The 18,062-nt window shown below is 53.4% G+C and overlaps 1 protein-coding gene across 1 annotated transcript; it reads left to right on the top strand.

The window, feature by feature from the left end:
• The first annotated feature begins 8,683 nt into the window (after positions 1 to 8,683).
• MMP9 (matrix metallopeptidase 9) lies at positions 8,684 to 16,410 on the top strand. The gene is made up of 13 exons (XM_007115528.2): positions 8,684 to 8,834; positions 9,342 to 9,574; positions 9,940 to 10,088; positions 10,385 to 10,513; positions 10,602 to 10,775; positions 10,980 to 11,153; positions 11,914 to 12,090; positions 12,212 to 12,367; positions 13,392 to 13,677; positions 13,798 to 13,937; positions 14,284 to 14,434; positions 14,525 to 14,628; positions 16,292 to 16,410. The coding sequence occupies exons 1-13, from the start codon at positions 8,697 to 8,699 to the stop codon at positions 16,408 to 16,410; spliced, it is 2,130 nt and encodes a 709-aa protein (XP_007115590.1). The 5' UTR covers positions 8,684 to 8,696.
• The last annotated feature ends 1,652 nt before the right edge of the window (positions 16,411 to 18,062 follow it).

The following is an 18,062-nucleotide window of genomic DNA, read 5'->3' as shown; positions in this document are numbered from 1 at the left end:
AGAGGCCTCAAAAGAAACCAACCCTGTCGACTCCTGATCTTGAACTTCCAGCCTCCAGTTCTATGAGAAAATAAATTTCTGTTGTTTAAGCCCCCCTAGTCTGTGGTACTTTGTTATGGCAGCCCTAGCAGACTGATACAGAGGGGATGGATCTAAGACGATTATCTAGATTGTCAACTCTCTGGATGACATGAGAGTGGGAGGGCAGCGCTATAGGATTACATGCAGATGGTTTGGAAATTGGGAGGCTTGGAGAGGAGAGAGTGCCGTGAATAGAAGCAGGAGGGGGGAGCCAAAAGGGAGGAGCAGGGCTGGAGAGAAGTGGATTTGGGCCATGTTGCACTGGAAGAGGCTTTTGGAAATGAGGCTAGTGTTGCTTACAATCAAAGACACTCAGGAGATTGAAGAGAAGGAAGAGAATGGTCCTTGTGTCAATGGGGGCCCTTGGCTGCAAGCAACCAAAACTGATTCAGGCTAACTTAAGCAAAAAGGAAGGTATAGAAAAGGTTTCTGGAGCCTCCCAGCAGTAATGTGAGGTCAGACTAGGAAAGTGAGCTGGAGGTAGGGGGAGCTGGTCAGCTGTGGGCAGGGACAGCCTTCGAGAATTCTCAGGGCTGCTGGGCTGGCAATGCCACTTGCACACACTAACAGATTCCTTACCAGCCTCAGAAGGGGCCTAGGAAAGATAGTCCATCACCGCGTAACCAAATAAAGACATGACTCCCATCACCATGTAATGAACTTATTACTCCCATTCTAAAGATGAGGAAACTGAGGCTCAGGGAGGGAAAGTCATGTACCCCAGTTCAAATCCAGGACTGTCAGATTCCAGCCCCTTCCACGGCACCAGCTGTCACATGGCAGGCTCTTCATGGAGCCTGTGGTTGGATATAGAAGGGCCTTTGCGGTGGTCCCCAAGCCAGGCCCCTTCTAGGCTGGGAAAGAATCTCACCCACCCCTCTGAAAGGGGGAGCTACTTCACCCTGTCTACTGGTGCTCCCTGTCTTTTCCCGCTGGAGAAATCCCGCATTGCCTGTCATCAGGTGCTAGGCTGTGATTGCAGACCTCAGGAGGCTTCTAACTTGCGTCCTCTCCACCGGCCATGCTGTTGCATCCGCACCGAGCCTGTGCCATCTTCCCTTTATCCCATCGCCCTGGCTTCAAGTGTATCAAAGTCCCAGCGCTGCGTGAGGTTCGAACACATCTCAGCGGGCTTTTTGAATACATTAATTTTATTTTCCTCTAACATGCCACGGGGGTGTGGGGCGGGGGAAGGAGGGGGGGCGCTGGAGCTCAATATGCAAATATATGCAGATCACATCTAAATGAGGGTGTCCCAGGATTAATGGGAAGGGAAGGCAATCCGCAGGCCTGGGGCTCTGCAGTGGAGCATATCCAGAAAACTGCTCTCCTGGGAGGGTGTCTTGGGCTGTGTTTCAGAGCATGTTCTTTGAAGCAATGTCTCTGCAGCACAGGGGAAGGAAGAACTGCGGAAATTGGTTCTGGATACTTCCTGGCAAAATGTTCTCAATTGCTTCAACTATGTTGGGGGTGGGTTGGGGAAGAGGGGGGTGGAATCTCTGAGCCTCTCTCAGTTACCACAGCCTGTGGGGGTCACCGATTTAGAAACCAGGGGAGCTTGCTAACATCCAATTCCAGGCCCCACTGATTACGGAATCAGAGTCTCTTGAGAACCTGTATATATATATATATATATATATATATATATATATATATATTTTAAAGTCCCCAGCCTTGGGAAATACTGTTGCAAACGAGGAGCTCTTAATCTGGAGTCTCTCACAGGTTTCAGGGGTTCTGTAGAGCATTGCTCTCATCCCCAGCTGCATATGAGAATCATGGGGGCTTTAAAAAATAAAAACCCAATGCTCAGGCCATACCGCAGACCAATTAAGTCAGAATCTCTGGGGGTGAAACCCAAGCATCGCTATTCAAAAGAAAATCCCAAGAGACTCCAGTGTGCAGCCAAATTTGAGAAGCGCTGCTGAATGGTATTCTCATAAGACATTCGTTATACCTGTGTTCTTCTGGGGCTAAATTTAGCTCCAGGACCTCCACTGGTGGTACAAGAAGGAGCCTTTCCTTCTAGGAAGGGGACTGTAGTCAGGGCTGAGGTTCAGCTGGTAAGCATCAGTAGTTAAAATATTGAAATAGTTCCCTACCCATTGGTAACAGATGCTGCTTCGAAACTTTTAAGTGCCCCAGAGCCCTAGTCCCTTCCTCCAGACCCCTAGGACTGCAGATCCAGGAATGAAAGGGTTAATAATGGTCTCCTACACCGCCCCCCCCCCCACTCCCCAAGGGGCCTCCTGGAGTTCTTTGGATAGAATCACTTCTGACTGGCGGAGAGGGGGGGCCTAGTTGTTAAATATTTGAACATCAATCCTTGTTATAATACTGGGGTTAGGATTATATTATCAGCTTTACAGTCAAAAGGGCTAGATTCCCACCTAATTTTGATACTAGCTGTGTGACCTTGGGCAAGTGGCTTCATATCTCTGAGCTTCCGTTTCCTCATCTGTAAATGGGGTCAAAAACTCTCTCTCTAAAGCAGAGGTCTCAAACTTGAAGCCGCGGAATCACTTGGCAGACTTGTTAAAACAGAGGTTGCTGGACCCCACCCAGAGGTGCTGATTTGATAGTTCTGGGTCGGGGGTGTGGGCAGGTGAGGGTCTGCATTTCTAACAAGTTCCCAGGTGCTTGCTGCTGCTGGTCCTGGGACCACACTCGGAGAACCGCAGAACTAGAAGATGCATGAGAAAGCGTGCCCGGCCAAGAGCAGGGGTGCAACTCGGGAGTGTAAAGGGGGCAAAGAAGCTGCCAGTTGCCCCGTGTGCTGTGTGGATTCTTCTCTCCTGCTCTGTTCCCCAGGGTTCTTTCTCCATGTATCTGGAGTGACCACTCCAAGTGACCACTGAATGTTTAACCTGGGATTTCCTGAGGGCTAGGGCCTCCCCCCGTCCCCCCCCCGCCCCGTTGTGAACAGCACCAGAGTTAGACCTTTAGAGGCTGCAAGCCCTGAGAATATGGCTCCCCTCCCCTTATGTCACCCAAAGTAAAATAACACTAAACCCAGAAATGACTATATAAGGAAGTTCACCAAAGATCTGACTTTTCCCATGCTGTCTACTTTAAGGATATATATTTTTTCAAATATCAAAAACAGTCTCTGTGGCAGGAAGGGATGAATAAGTGGAACGCAGAGGATTTTTAGGGTAGTGAAACTACTCTGTATGATAGCATAATGATGGATGCATGTCATTACACATTTGACCAAACCCATGGAATAGGTACCACGAGTGAGTCGGAAACTATGGACTTTGCGTGATGGTGATGGGTCAGTGAAGTTTCATCAGTTGTAACAAAGGTACCACTCTGGTGGGCATGTTGATAATGCGGGAGGCTATGCACAGGTCGGGGTAGGGGCAGATGGGAAATCTCTGTGCTTCCCCTTCAGTTTTCCTGTGAACTTCATACTCTGCTCTAAAAAAAATAAAGCCTTAATTAAAAAAATACAGACATACAAACTTTTAAATGTGTATTTGGGGGCTACACCTGCTCTGCTGGGACCCCAAGCATAGCCTTACCTGTCAGTGGGCGATCCGATGCCAGAGGAACTGGTCCCAGCTGCATCCTCTTACCCTCTCGATTCGCACACCTCTCCCTCCACAGCATCATAGCCTCTTTCCTTAAAGGAAACTCCGCTTGACTGTTCCTCTGCCCCTTCTAGCTACCTTGCTCGTTCCTTTTCCCTCTTTTATTCACCCCCCTCCATTTTTTTTTCCCTGTGGAGCCCCGTCAAATACCCCACACCTGTTCTCTCTGTTGGTTCCTAGGCTTTAACCCCCTCTAGCCTGACTTCTGGCCATTCTCTACCCCCCGAGGCTGCTTCCCCCATCGACTTCCTTCTTGCCAGATCCAGTGACCTGATCTTAGCACGAGATGTGGTGTCAGAAGGCCTAGGCAGGAGCTCTGTCACTCATCAGCTGTGTGACAGTGAGCAACTTGAAGCCCTTCTCTGGGCCTCGGGTCCGTCACCTTGAAAATGGCTTCCAGTCTCTGCCTCCCATGAATGCCAAGGGATTCTGAAAGCTCAGATTCAAATAGGATGTTAAGAAGATCCGCCATCAGGTACAAATCAGAGGTGACGAGGTACATGACAGCGCTGGATAAGCTGTCAAGTGCCCCCCCCCCCACCCCCGACCCCGGCCTTGACTATTCGAATGATCACTGACTGAGGTGGCTGGGGGCACATGCGCAATCCCAGGCCTCCTCCTTGCTAACTGTGGGCAACTCCCTGAGCCTCACAGGTTCCTCACCTGTAAAATGGGCTCATGAATCCTACTTTGTAAAGTTAAATGAGATCATGAGTTCTACTTTGTACGGGTGAAAGCACTAGAGTAAGAGAGTCATAATCGCTAACATTCTGCCCCATCCCCACCCGTGTACCTACTATGTGCTAAAAACTTGCAGTGTCTAATCTCATTGAATCCCTCCACAGCACTATGAAGTAAGGACTGTTCTCGTTCCCATTTTACAGATGAGGACATGGAGGCAGAGAGAGGCAAAGTAACTTGCTTAAGGTCACACAGCCAGAAGGAGTAGGAACTTGAACCCAGGAGGTCTGATTCCAAAGTCTATAATTCTATGACTTCCTGTAGAAGGAGCTCAACACAGATAGTGGCAGGCATGATGGTATTATTATTATTAGGGCCTCTTCGAGTCAGCATGAGAATTGCCAACACCCTGGGGCTAGGATGGTAGGTGTGTTTGTGGGTGGGAGGGAGGGAGCTTGATGATACTCTCCCCTCGGGCAGCACACGCTGCCATCCTGCTTTGTCCCAGACACCAGCGTCTTCCTCACATCCTGCCAGGGCCTCTCAGGCCTCACTGCACCTCCCCTCTTGAGCAAATTTGGGAGAAACAGGCTGGAGTTCCCCCAGTCTAGAGAGGGGGAGAGAATCCTCATCCCGTGAGGCTGACCTCTGTCTGGGGGCCTGGAGTTACTAATAGCAGCCTGCAGAGCTGTGTCATCCAGCTGGTGACTCAGGGCTCCAAGATCAGCCCCCTCCCCATCCTGATGGGGCCTCCACCTAGATGAGGGGCTTAGAGTCCAAGTTCTGACTCTAGACAGGGTTAGGGGGTGCACAGCTGGGGGTATAGCCTGCTCTCCCAGTGCCTTGGCTAAACTCTCTTGTGGTGTTGGAAGGAGGGGCTGGGGGAAGTGGGGAAGGGATGTGGTGACAGAACCACTTCCTGCCATTGCTGTGTTGAAAGCCAAGCTCCCCCAAGTTCCCCATCATGGGGGGTTGGGGAGCCCAGAGGTAAAGGAGGAAGTTGGGAGGTGGTGAGGAAAGGAGGTTTGGGTTGACTCCAGGAATCAAGCTCTGGGGTTCCTGGCGGGGTGCCCTCTCCCTGCTCCCCAGTTGGTAAAAACAGCCAGCTGGCCCAGAGTCAATCACAATTAGGGTAGCAGCAAGCACTTATTACCATGTGCCAGGCACCCTATATCTGTGAACTCAATTGATTCTCACAGCCCCATGAGTTAAGCACTATTATTGACCCATTTTACAGCTGGGAAAACTGGGGCACTGACAGGTTATGTCAATGACTTAGCTCGTACAGTAAGTCGGTGCCAGGGTGGAGACTTGAACTTCTCAGCTGATTTCCAGAGCACAGGCTTTTAGCTACCACTCCTTTCTGCCCCCCTCACTCTTGTCTCTGGCTTGCTCTGTGACCTAAGAGAGGTAAATTCTCCACTCTGGGCCTCAGTTTCCTTATCTGCATGGTGGCGGTGATTGGAGTAGATAAGTTCACCTCCTTCTTGTGATGTTTGTCTCTCCATTACTAATTACTCATTCATTTCTCCCCTACTGGACTTTCAGCTCCATGAGCTTAGGGACAAAGCCTATTTTGGCCACTACTAGATTCCCAATTCTTAGCACAATGCCTGGCCCATAAAAACTCAACAAATATTTCTTGAGTAAATGGTCTTTAAGGGTTTGAGGATCATTATCAATGGCTTGAGTATATGATAAAAGTTTTGGACCCTTTACATAGAAAAATCAACATATATCAGTGGTTCTCAGCTGGGGGTGATAGTGACCCTTCCACCCACCCAGGGGACATTTGGTAATGTTTGGCAACATTTCTGGTTGTCATAACTGGCAGTGGGAGGGGTGCTACCGGCATGGGGTAGAGGCTGGGGATTCTACCCAACATCCCACAATGATAGGATAGCCTCTCAAAACAAAGAACTATCTGGCCCCAAACATCAATACCGTTCAATTTGAGAAATGTGACATATGTACATAGATATGGCATTCTGTACAATTGATGGCAAATTGGGGGTGGTTCATGGATTCTCCTAGAGCCCATGTCTGCTACCAGATGAAGATCCCCTCGATTGGAGGCTCTCTTTGTTTCCATCTCTAAAATCATATTGCTCTATGATCCCATACTCTCAAGTCTGGAATATAGTTCCCAAGTCCCCTGTCCTAACCTCTGATTCCCCAAAGACCTGAGCCTCCTCTCTGATCTGAAGTTGGTGCAGAGGATTAGGGGAGAAGGGTCCCAGTTTTAAGTCTCCCCCCACCTCCACCCCCTGGTCATCTCATTTCCTGTAAACGGTACTAAAGGTGAAGAGCTTCAGAACCAGATAGCCCTAGGCTTGAGTCCTGCTTCTGTTGTATTAACTCACTGTGTGATCATAGCCAAGCTCCTTAACCACTTTGAATCTCCGTTTCCTCTTCTAAAAATGGGAGGGGTACTTAAACCTACCTCACAGAGTGGTGGGGATGAAATGAGATGCTTATGGGGAACTTAACACAGTACTCAACACCGTAAATCTCAAAGAATGCATTATTATCATGGTTCAGAGGTGAAGTGACTTGCCCAGGGTCACACAGCCAGGAGATGGTGGAGCTGGGACTGAAAACCAGAACTGTGCGACTCCAAAACAGATGTTCGTTAATTCGTGAACTCTAGGGCTTCAATTTTCCCATAAAGGAAGTTAACTGTCTCCATCTCATAGACTGATTTATTAGATAAGCCTATAAAGTTCCTGGCACATAGTAAGCCCTTTAAATACAGCTTGTCAAACTGTTGCTGTAGTCCTTCCCAAATAATGCTTCGAAGAAGGCAAATATAGATCCTGCCTCACACTGGCTGGTTGGGAAGAAGGGAGGGAAGGAAGATGCTTGTTACTGGCATAAGGGGTGATAATTGGGTCTGGAGCTTGTGCTGGGTTGAGCAGTTCTGGGGAAGTGAAAGGGCTCCCGGAGATCATCCCCACCCACCTCCTGCTATTTTGCAGCCGAAGAGTCCAAAGCCCAGAGAGGGGAAGGCATTTACTCTAGTTCACACAGCAGATTAGAGCCCAAGACCCCGTCTCCTGATTCCAGGTCAGAATCATGGTCTTGGCTCAGATAATTAAAAGCGATCACAGCCATCTCTTGAATACTTGCAACACACACTATCCTAAGTATTTTACGTGTTTGATCTCATTTTATCCTCACATCAATTTAGGGACAAAGGGCCCTTTTAAATTTATTTTTATTGTTTATTTATTTATTTATTGGAGTTCACGTCCATTTATTCAACTGACACCAGTGGGGAGTGGGGGGAGACAGGTTTTTCTTTTCTTCCACACAAACCGGAAGACGATTTCACACAGTTTCCCCAAGTGGGGAAGTCTAAATCAACGCACCCCCAGTGGACAGAGAGTGCAGATAGCAGCCCGCTGTCCAGATATTTGCACATAATTATAGGACCCCTGCCACAGGATGCGCCCCGGTCCACCACACCCCCACCTCTCCAGACCCTCCTCTCCCACCCCAACCTCACTGCCTTTAGCTACAGTAAATATCCCAGGGCCTGGGACATAGCAGACCACTTAGGGGGCTGCTGGCCCTGGATGGCTGGACCCAGCCGGCCACGGGAAAGGGGTAAAGCTCAGAAGGGCTTCTTTTTTTTACAGCTGAGGAAACAAACTCACCGTGGTGAAGACATTTGCCCAAGGCACTGAAGGAATGAAGCCATGTCTGCTGGCTTCCAGATGCCACAAACTCCCCCTTTGACTATCCTGAACTATCCAGCCTGTTGAAGACAGGGGCTTGTCCCCGTGGAGTCCCCCGATTCCTGCCAAGCAGAAGGAGAAGAGGACAGAGCCTGGGAGTGTAGGGAGGGGCCCCCGAGGGGGTCTGACCGGGAAGGGGGATCATTAGGTTCAGAAAGAAGCCTCGGAATTTTCCATCCTTTTCTCTTAGGCTGACCACTTGGGGCCTTCAGATGGAGGGCTCAGGGAGTGCTCCAGCCCTGCCTCCCTCCCTCGCTCTCACACAGTTCTCACAAGCTCTGCAGTTTGCAAAACCCAATCCTTCCCCTATGGGCCTGTGGTTTCCTGTGGGTCTGGGGTCCTGCCTGACTCGGCAATGGGGACTGTAGGCCGGAGGGAGAGGGGGAGGTGGTGTAAGCCCTCTCTTTGCCTTCTCATGCTGGGACTGCCACACACACACACACACACACACACACACACACACACACACACACACCCCATTCCCTGAGTCAGCTCTCGCCCTGGCCTGTCGGGGAGGGGCGGGGTCACTGATTCATCTGACAGCGCCTCTTTAAAGCCCCCACAAGGGCAGCTGCAGCCAGACACTGCTACCCTCACCATGAGCCCCTGGCAGCCCTCGGTCCTCGCACTCCTGGTGCTGGGCTGCTGCTCTGCTGCCCCCAGACCACGCCAGCCCATCTTTGTGGTCTTTCCGGGAGAACTACGAAGCAATCTCACCGACAGGCAGCTGGCAGAGGTAGGCACACACTGCAGCCTAGAGCTGGGAAGGGCTGGCTAGGAGTCCCAGCAAGGACATGGGCTCTCAGAGGAGATACTTCGGGGCATGTTGGGGGGTGATGGGCACCTCTGGAGAACAGAGGTGTCCAGGCTCGGGCACTGGGGTGCTCTGGACAGTGGTTGCCAGGAATGGGCTAATGCGGGTTTCCTAGATGGGCAAATGGGAAGTGGTGAAGGGGCACTGGAGGGTTCTGGAGTGGGGATGGGCTGGGCATGAACAGGGGTAAACCCTAGGAGGCCCTGAGGTAGGCATGGGCCAGGGGCATCCGGGGGTGGAAAGGAGCTGAGGATGTCTACAGGGAGGGGATATTCTTGGGTGGGCACAGGCACGGGTATGCAGGGTACCCAGTCCTGGATACAACGCCTTGTTGCTAGTCCCTGAGAGCCTGGAGGGATGGAGTCCTCACCCAGCAGGTCAGAGAAAGGAAGTCAGGGCTCTGGGATGTCTCTGCCCCTCCTTCCACAGGAATATCTGTACCGCTATGGCTACACTCATGTGGCAGAGATGAACGAGGATGATCAGTCCCTGCGTCGGCCTCTGCAGCGTCTCCAGCGGCGCCTGGCCCTGCCGGAGACGGGCGAGCTGGACAGCACCACCCTGAATGCCATGCGTGCCCCGCGCTGCGGCGTCCCAGACCTGGGCAGATTCCAGACCTTTGAGGGCGACCTCAAGTGGCACCATCACAACGTCACCTACTGGTGCGAGGCTGGGCCCCCCGGGGGCGAGCGGGGCGTAGTAGGGAGAGGCCGCCCGGTGGTGAACACGTCCCCGTCTTAGGCCCATCCCTGGGTTTCACTAAACCAGGGATTTAGTGAGCCCAGGGCAAGCGGCTCCACTTCTGAGCCTTCGTTCCCCCATGGGAAACGACCTCGCAGTCTGAGTCCTCCTGTCAGGGCCGTTGTGAGTGTCCAAAGAGAAAAATGCGTCTGAAAGTGCTTTATAGCTGGAAGCGTGGAGCGCACACAGCGCTGTGTATCTGAAGTTGCTGAGACACGCGGTGTCGCTGCTGCTCCGGATCCCGCCTCTCACTTCCGACCTCTAGCCTCCTGCCTTTCCCCTGCAGGATCCAAAACTACTCGGAAGACTTGCCGCGCTACGTGATCGACGACGCCTTTGCCCGCGCCTTCGCGCTCTGGAGCGCGGTGACGCCGCTCACCTTCACTCGCGTGTACGGCGGTGAAGCCGACATAGTCATCCGGTTTGGTGTTAGGGGTGAGAACGCGAGAAGGGGAAAGCCAGGACAATCGGAGAGGGGACAGAGGAGGGAGGACCTCGGAGAGAGTAGAGGGGGACCTGGACCCGGACTTCTCTTGCCTGTCCCCGCAGCCCTGGCTGCCGCTCGCCCTTATGACGCCCCCTGCTGACCGACACCTCATAGCGCGGGGACGCAAATCTTGGACAGCAGCTCCTAGGCTGGATTTCAGCCCGCACTCAGTCCAGCGCCCTTGGGCAGTGCACAACCTGCGCAACCGTACGCGGCTAACTCTCTTCTCCACCTGCTTCTTCAGAGCACGGAGACGGGTATCCCTTCGATGGAAAGAACGGGCTCCTGGCACACGCCTTTCCTCCTGGCCCAGGCATTCAGGGAGACGCCCACTTCGACGATGAAGAGTTGTGGTCTCTGGGCAAAGGCGTCGGTGAGATTCCCGAACCGCCCCGGTCCCCATTCCCTTCTCCTCTCACGCGCATCACCGGCCGCCTTGACCCCGTCTCCCTTTCCTGCAGTGGTTCCGACCTACTTCGGAAATGCAAAGGGCGCCACCTGCCACTTCCCCTTCACCTTCGAGGGCCGTTCCTACTCCGCCTGCACCACGGTCGGCCGCTCCGACGACATGCTCTGGTGCAGCACCACGGCCGACTACGACACCGACCGCCAGTTCGGCTTCTGCCCCAGCGAGAGTGAGTACCCACCCTCCTCGAGGGTCCAGAACGCTGGGTTTTTATCCCAGCCTTGCCGCTAGTGCTGTGTGGCCTGCAAATCACTGTCCTGTTCTCTGGGTCCGTTCCCCCGTTGTGAAACGAGGCGAGGAGGGGTGGAGGACACGGGTGGCTTGTGGGCCAATAAACTCGTGGCGCCTTCGGGTAATCGCGTGGGCCTCCCAGGACTCTACACCCAGGACGGCAATGCGGACGGCAAGCCCTGCGTTTTTCCGTTCACCTTTGAGGGCCGCTCCTACTCTGCCTGTACCACCGACGGTCGCTCGGACGGCTACCGCTGGTGCGCCACCACCGCCAGCTATGACCAGGACAAGCTCTATGGCTTCTGCCCGACCCGAGGTACCTCTGCCCCACCTACCTGATTCAGCCTCGCCCCCTAATTCCGCGTTGGTCCCCGAGCGTGGCTCTTCCACCCATCAGTTTGTCCTTCTACTCCTCGTCGGTCCTCAGGACAGCCGTGACTCTGGCCGCCATCGCCAGGGCTCCTCCCCCTGCCTTCCTATTGCTGCCGCCGCATTCGCGGAGGCCTCGCCTTTTAGCCCTGCTTGCGGCCTCTCCCTGGGCCTCTGATCCTCAGGCCCCGCCCACCGGTCTAGCGTGGTCTCGGCTGTGTGCGGCACCACGCCCCCTAAGCTTTTTTTAAAAACAATTGTTTTTATCTTTGGTTACGTTGGGTCTTCGTTGCTGTTCGTGGGCTTTCTCTAGCTGTGGCGAGCGGGGGCTACTCTTCATTGTGGTGCGCGGGCTTCTCATTGCAAGTGGCTTCTCTTGTTGCGGAGCGCCGGCTCTAGGTGCCGGGGGCTTCAGTAGTTGCAGTACGCGGCTCAGTGGTTGTGGCTCGCGACTCTAGAGCGCAGGCTCAGTAGTTGTGGCTCACGGGCTTGGTTGCTCCGCGGCATGTGGGATCTTCCCGGGCCAGGGCTCGAACCCGTGTCCCCTGCATTGGCAGGCGGATTCTTAACCACTGTGCCACCAGGGAAGCCCCCCCACCCAAGCTTTTAAAATAGGCCTCCAAGTGTCTCTCTCTCCATGATTGGCCCGCCCCTGGGTTTTATTGGACCCACCCACTTGGCTCACCGGAGGCCCTGGGTCTCTCCAGCTGACGCGACGGTGACCGGGGGCAACTCGGCGGGGGAGCTGTGCGTCTTCCCCTTCATCTTCCTGGGCAAGGAGTACTCGGCCTGCACCGGAGAGGGCCGCCGTGATGGGCAGCTCTGGTGCGCCACCACCTCCAACTTCGACAGAGACAAGAAGTGGGGCTTCTGCCCGGATCAAGGTGGGCGTGGTTCTGAGATTCCCAGGCTGGGACCTCAGCCAGGGCAGTGGCGTCCGGGAGGGATGGCCAGGGCTGGGAGCTCGGCTCAGGGCTCACGTCTCAGGCTCCCTCTTTCGTCCAGGATACAGCCTGTTCCTTGTGGCGGCGCACGAGTTTGGCCACGCGCTGGGCTTAGATCACTCGTCCGTGCCAGAGGCGCTCATGTACCCCATGTACAGCTTCACTGAGAAGCACCCCCTGCATAAGGACGATGTGCAGGGCATCCAGCATCTGTATGGTGAGGGTGTGGGGCAGGGATGGAGGGAGGAGAGGGAAAGGCTGGGCTCTGCCAGCCGCGAGTACCCCGAGAATGCGGAGGAGGGGAAAGTTAGGACCCCAACATCTATCTCCTGGAGACCCTGGCCAATGGGTACAATTGTTGCCAGGTCAGTGCTTGGAGATGGTGATAAAGAGCCCAGACTCTCGAGTGAGACAGACATAGGTTCAAAAGCCAGTCCAGCCGCTTCCTGGCCAGATGACTTTGGATATGTTACTTCACCCCTCAACTTCCTCATCTGTAAAGTGGGGCTAACACCTGCCTCATGGGGTTGTTAGGAGGCTTAAGTGAGCTAGAATAATGCCTGGCATATAGTAGGCACCATATAAGTGTTTGACATTTTTATTATCACCACTTATTATCATTAGTATATTTCCTCATTAAAAAATGGGGATATTAAAGAATCTACTTCATAGGTTTTCTTTTTTTTCTGAAGATCAAACAAGCTAATGTGAATTTTTTAAAATATAAATTTATTTATTTTTGACTGCGTTGGGTCTTTGTTGCCGTGCGCGGGCTTCTCACTGCAGTGCCTTCTCTTGTGGTGGAGCATCGGCTCTAGGTGCGCGGGCTTCAGTAGTTGTAGCACGCGGGCCCAGTAGTTGTGTCACACGGGCTTAGTTGCTCCGCGGCATGTGGGATCTTCCCCGGCCAGGGCTCGAACCCGTGTCCCCTGCACTGGCAGCCGAATTCTTACCACTGCGCCACCAGGGAAGTCCCTAATGTGAGTTTATAAAGCTCCTAGCACTAAGTTTGACACTCAGGTTGAGAGCTCAAAAAACACTTCTCTCCCAGCAGCCTGGGGATGGGGGTGAGTATGTGAAAGGAAGCAGCCTGCCCAGGGTTGGGGGAAGGCAGGCTCCAGCATCTAGAGTGGGGAGAGTGAGCACCAGGGGCCTCACTGGTAGGCTTTTGGGGAGCAGACATTCCATGGGCACAGAGCTCCGTAGGAACAGGGGCTGTCTTATGCGGTGTCTCTTTTTAGGTCCTCGCCCCGAACCTGAACCACGGCCTCCAACCATTGCCACAGCTGAACCGCAGCCCACCGCCCCTCCCACGGTCTGCGCCACGGGGCCTCCCACTGCGCCCCCCTCAGAACGCCCCACTGCTGGCTCCACAGGCCCCCCTTCAGCTGGCCCCACGGGTCCTCCCACTGCTGGCCCTTCTGCGATCCCTACAAGGTCCCTGGATCCAGCGAACGATGTCTGCAACGTGAACATCTTCGACGCCATCGCGGAGATCGGGAATCGCCTGTATCTCTTCAAGGATGGGTGAGGGGCAGGGTCTGTGAGGTTTCGGGAAGGGGCTTGGAGGCGGGACCTGCCTGTGTCTCCCCGCCCACTGACCTTGTGTTCAAGGTTCAGTGCCAGCCGTTCCCTTTTCTCGTCCAGGAGGTACTGGCGACTCTCTGAGAGGGGGGGACGCCGGTTGCAGGGTCCCTTTCTTATCAAGAACACGTGGCCTGCGCTGCCCCGCAAGCTGGACTCCGCTTTTGAGGATCCGCTCACGAAGAAGATTTTCTTCTTCTCTGGTTAGTTAGCTCCTTTCTTCCTTCCCTATCCGCCCCCCGCCAAACACACACACACACACACCCCAACCTAGAAGGACCAAGAGACCAAGGACAATCCATAAAACGTCTTGTGTGCATTAGAAAAAGACGCCCCCTTTTGGCGGATGCAATTTAGCAAATTTAGCAGGGGCTGAATTTCAGCCCTCTTCACCGCACCCTAGCGCAATCGTACCGAGAGACTCTTCTCCTTGGGCACACAGACTGCGGGCACGCCGGGCGCCGAAAGGCCTCGCTGCGTTCTCCCTCTTGATAGTCAAGGAGAGTACGTGCCCCGCCCCCAGACCGATGTGACCCTTCTCTCCTGCAGGGCGCCAAGTGTGGGTGTACACAGGCTCGTCGGTGCTAGGCCCAAGGCGTCTGGACAAGCTGGGCCTGGGCCCGGAAGTGGCCCAAGTCACCGGGGCCCTCCCGCGCGCCGGGAGTAAGGTGCTGCTGTTCAGCAGGCAGAGCTTCTGGAGGTGAGAGTCCCGGGACCGCCGGCAGGGGGAGCCCAGGCGCATCCGACTGCCCGCCGGCTCAGCAACTGTCTCCTCGCTGCCGTCCTGCAGGTTCGACGTGAAGACACAGAAGGTGGATCCCCGGAGCGCCACCCCAGTGGACCAGATGTTCCCCGGGGTGCCCATGAGTACGCACGACATCTTTCAGTACCAAGGTGAGGGATGAGGACGAGGGTTCGGGGAGGATCCCTCCCTGAGACACCTCCCACGGTAGGGTCCCCTGCCTTAGTGATTGGTCAAATTCTGAGAGAGAAAGAAAAAGCCCGTAGAGATTGAGGCAAATGCCCCAGCACAGGTGAGTTCCCTGTAGAGGCAGGGATCTTACCAGATCATTCAGGGACACAGGATCACAACCAGAACCAGGACCCAGATTTCCTGTCTCCCCAGCTGAAAGCCCTTCCCCTACAAGTAGGGGTACTGCCACTGGGGATACAGTGATAAATAAGACAGTTCATAGCTGTGTGTCTTTGGGCAAGTCACTGCTACTCACAGAGCCTCAGTTTCCCCATCTGCAAAATGGGGGTGGTAGCTGGAGTTACACTTGCTTTCTCTTTCTCACTGCTCACCTCCAATCAGCTGACAAGTTCTGTTGACTCAGCCGCCAAAATATTCACAAGCTCCTCTGCAAACACCCTAGTCCAAGCCATACTGGTTGTCCAATACCTTTAATATATTCTGTGAGAGTAAGGAGGGGCTAGGAGTGGAGGGCAATGGTTTTGTGGGTGACTCTAGACCCATTCCAAGGTCAAAGAAACTAACATGACCTGATCTGACCCCCTCCCCCCTCCTCATCCCCTCCCACTACTCCTGTCATTCCCTTTGCTCTGCTCCACTCACACCAGCCTCTGGCTGTTCTCTGAACACATCAAGGTCATTCCCAGCTTAGGGCCTTTGTGCCAGTTGTTCCCTCTGTCTGGAAGGTTTTCTCCCCAGATTGTCACTGGGCTGCCTCCCTCTCAGCCTTTAGGTCTTAGCACTAAGGCCACCTCTTTGGAGAGGCCTTCTCTGACCCTCATTATCTGTTCACTTACTCGCTCGCTTTTAACATTTCCTCCATTGCTTTCTCCGTTGTCAAAACCAATCTCATTTTTTTATGCATTTGCTTGTTAATCGTCAGTCTTACCCCACTAGGGTGTAAGCACCAAAAGAACTGAGGTCATGCCTGCATTTTTCCTCTGCTGTATCCCCAGTGCCTCTAACAGTGCTTGGCACGATAAATATTGTTGGATGAATGAATGGGATTTGTTGAATGAATTGTTCTGAGTATCGACTGTGTGCCAGGCTCTGTGTCAGTGCTTTCGACAAGGAGGTCTGTGCCCTCCAGCATCTCTGTGGGGGGGGCGGGGGGGGGACACAGGTGTCCTATGAAAACCTTGGAAAGATCTCGAAAGGGCAGGAGGGATGATTTTTTTTTTTTTTTTTTTTTTTTGCGGTACGCGGGCCTCTCACTGTTGTGGCCTCCCCCCGTTTTGGAGCACAGGCTCCGGACGCGCAGGCCCAGCGGCCAAGGCTCACGCGCCCAGCCGCTCTGCGGCATGTGGGATCTTCCTGGACCCTGTGGCCTCTCCCGTTGCGGAGCACAGGCTCCGGACGCGCAGGCTCAGCGGCCATGGCTCACGGGCCCAGCCGCTCCGCGGCATGTGGGATCCTCCCGGACCGGGGCACGAACCCGTGTCCCCTGCATCGGCAGGCGGACTCTCAACCACTGCGCCACCAGGGAAGCCCAGGAGGGATGATTGTAAAGATCTCACTCCTGTTTCTGTATGTGTATGTGGGAAGGTTGGAATCACCCCTCTTGGTCCTAACTTTCCCTTGCAGAGAAAGCTTACTTCTGCCAGGATCGCTTCTACTGGCGCGTGAGTTCCCGGAATGAGGTGAATCAGGTGGACTATGTGGGCTACGTGACCTTTGACCTCCTGCAGTGCCCCGAGGAGTAGGGCTCCCCAGCCTGCTTCAGCACTGCAGTGGGAGTCCCCACAGGGACCATCGCGATAGGGAATGAGCCAGTCTGCCGGATCCCAACTGGTGGGTCTGTTCTGAAGGACAAGGAGAAGGGGAGGTGGGCTGGGCCCTCTCTTCCCACCTTCTTTTTTTGTTGGAATGTTTTTAATAAACTTGGATTCTTTAACCTTTCGGAGCAGATTTATGTATGTATTGTATGCATGCACGCATGTATGTATGTAACCAACAGAGGGATTACTATGCGCCAGGAAATGTTCTAAGCACTTCATAAATATTAACGTTCAATCCTTTCTATTAGGAAGGGATAATGTCATTACTCCTATTTTATAGCTGAGGAAATGGCCAACCTATTATTCATTCATCAAACATTTATTGAGCCCTTACATGGAGCCAGGCCCTGTGCCGGGCACTGGGGATAGAGAAATGAGTTTGACCATGTTTCTATCCTCAACGACCTCTCAGTGGTCCTCAAATTTTCAGGTGCACGAGAGAGCCCTCACAACTTGCTTAAAATGCAGGCTCCGGGCTCCAACCCCAGAGAGTCCAGCTTAGTTACAAGGGTGATGATTCTGTGGCTGGTAGGGGTGGGGTCACACTTGGAGAGTGTGCAGCGTGTGACCCTTTTTCTAGAATAATGGCGTGTGCGCGCGTGTGTGTTCGTGTGTGTGATTCTGCGTGTTGTGGTTGAAGAAACGTTTTCCAGCCAAGATGACATGTGAACTTGAACTGAATCTGGAAGGGTGAGCAAGAGTTTCTTCTTGTGCAAGGAAGACTATCTTCTTCGAGGATAATTTACCAAGAACCATTAAACCTAAAAATGTTCCTACTCTCTAACCCTCACCCATGTGTGCACAAAACAACACCTAGAAGGATGTGAATTGCAGCATTGTTCGTAGAATGAGAAACTGGCAACAACCTAAGTGCGCAGAAGCAAGGCAGTGGGTAAATAAAATATGGATTATATACATGATGATAGAAACTAACCCTAGCACAGCACTGACTATGTGCCGGGCACCGTTACACGTGCTTTGCGTGCGTTAACACAGCCCATCCTTAAAACAACCCTATGAGACAGGTACTACTCTTACCTTAGAGGTACTATTACTATTGCTATCACTCCCTCCCCCTGCTTTATAAATGAGGTAACTGTGGCACAGAACTACACAGCTGACCTGCAGTCTCCTCGCAGGTGAGTGGTGACCTTGGGATTGGAATGTGAGCTCTTGGGGTAAATGCTGGGAGGAGAGGAAAAAGCAAGGGGGCATTGGGGGAACTAGAAATGGCTCAGAACTCTAGTGTGTGGTTTGAGCAGAGAGGATTCTGGAATGGCTGAGATAGGAATGGTGGTGTGGGCTAGATGAGAGAAGGTCGAAGTGCAGGCTGAAGAGGATGGATTTGACCCTCCAGATGGCAGAGGGACTTGACTGAAGGGCCGGGGCAGGTGAGAGGAGGTGATGGGCTCGGTCAGCTTTGATCATCTTCCACACCCGGGGCCCAGGTGGGAGTGTGAGGAGGGCTTCAGGGAACTTCCTCCTAAGCTTACTGTGGGTGGGGCCCCTCTCTCTTAACTCACCCCTTTCTCACTCAGGAATGACCCACTCGCACTGGCATACAAATGTTCCTTAAT

This window comes from Physeter macrocephalus, chromosome 14, assembly GCF_002837175.3.
Source record: "Physeter macrocephalus isolate SW-GA chromosome 14, ASM283717v5, whole genome shotgun sequence".
NCBI lineage: Eukaryota > Metazoa > Chordata > Mammalia > Artiodactyla > Physeteridae > Physeter > Physeter macrocephalus.
This window is presented reverse-complemented; position numbering and strand designations above follow the sequence as displayed.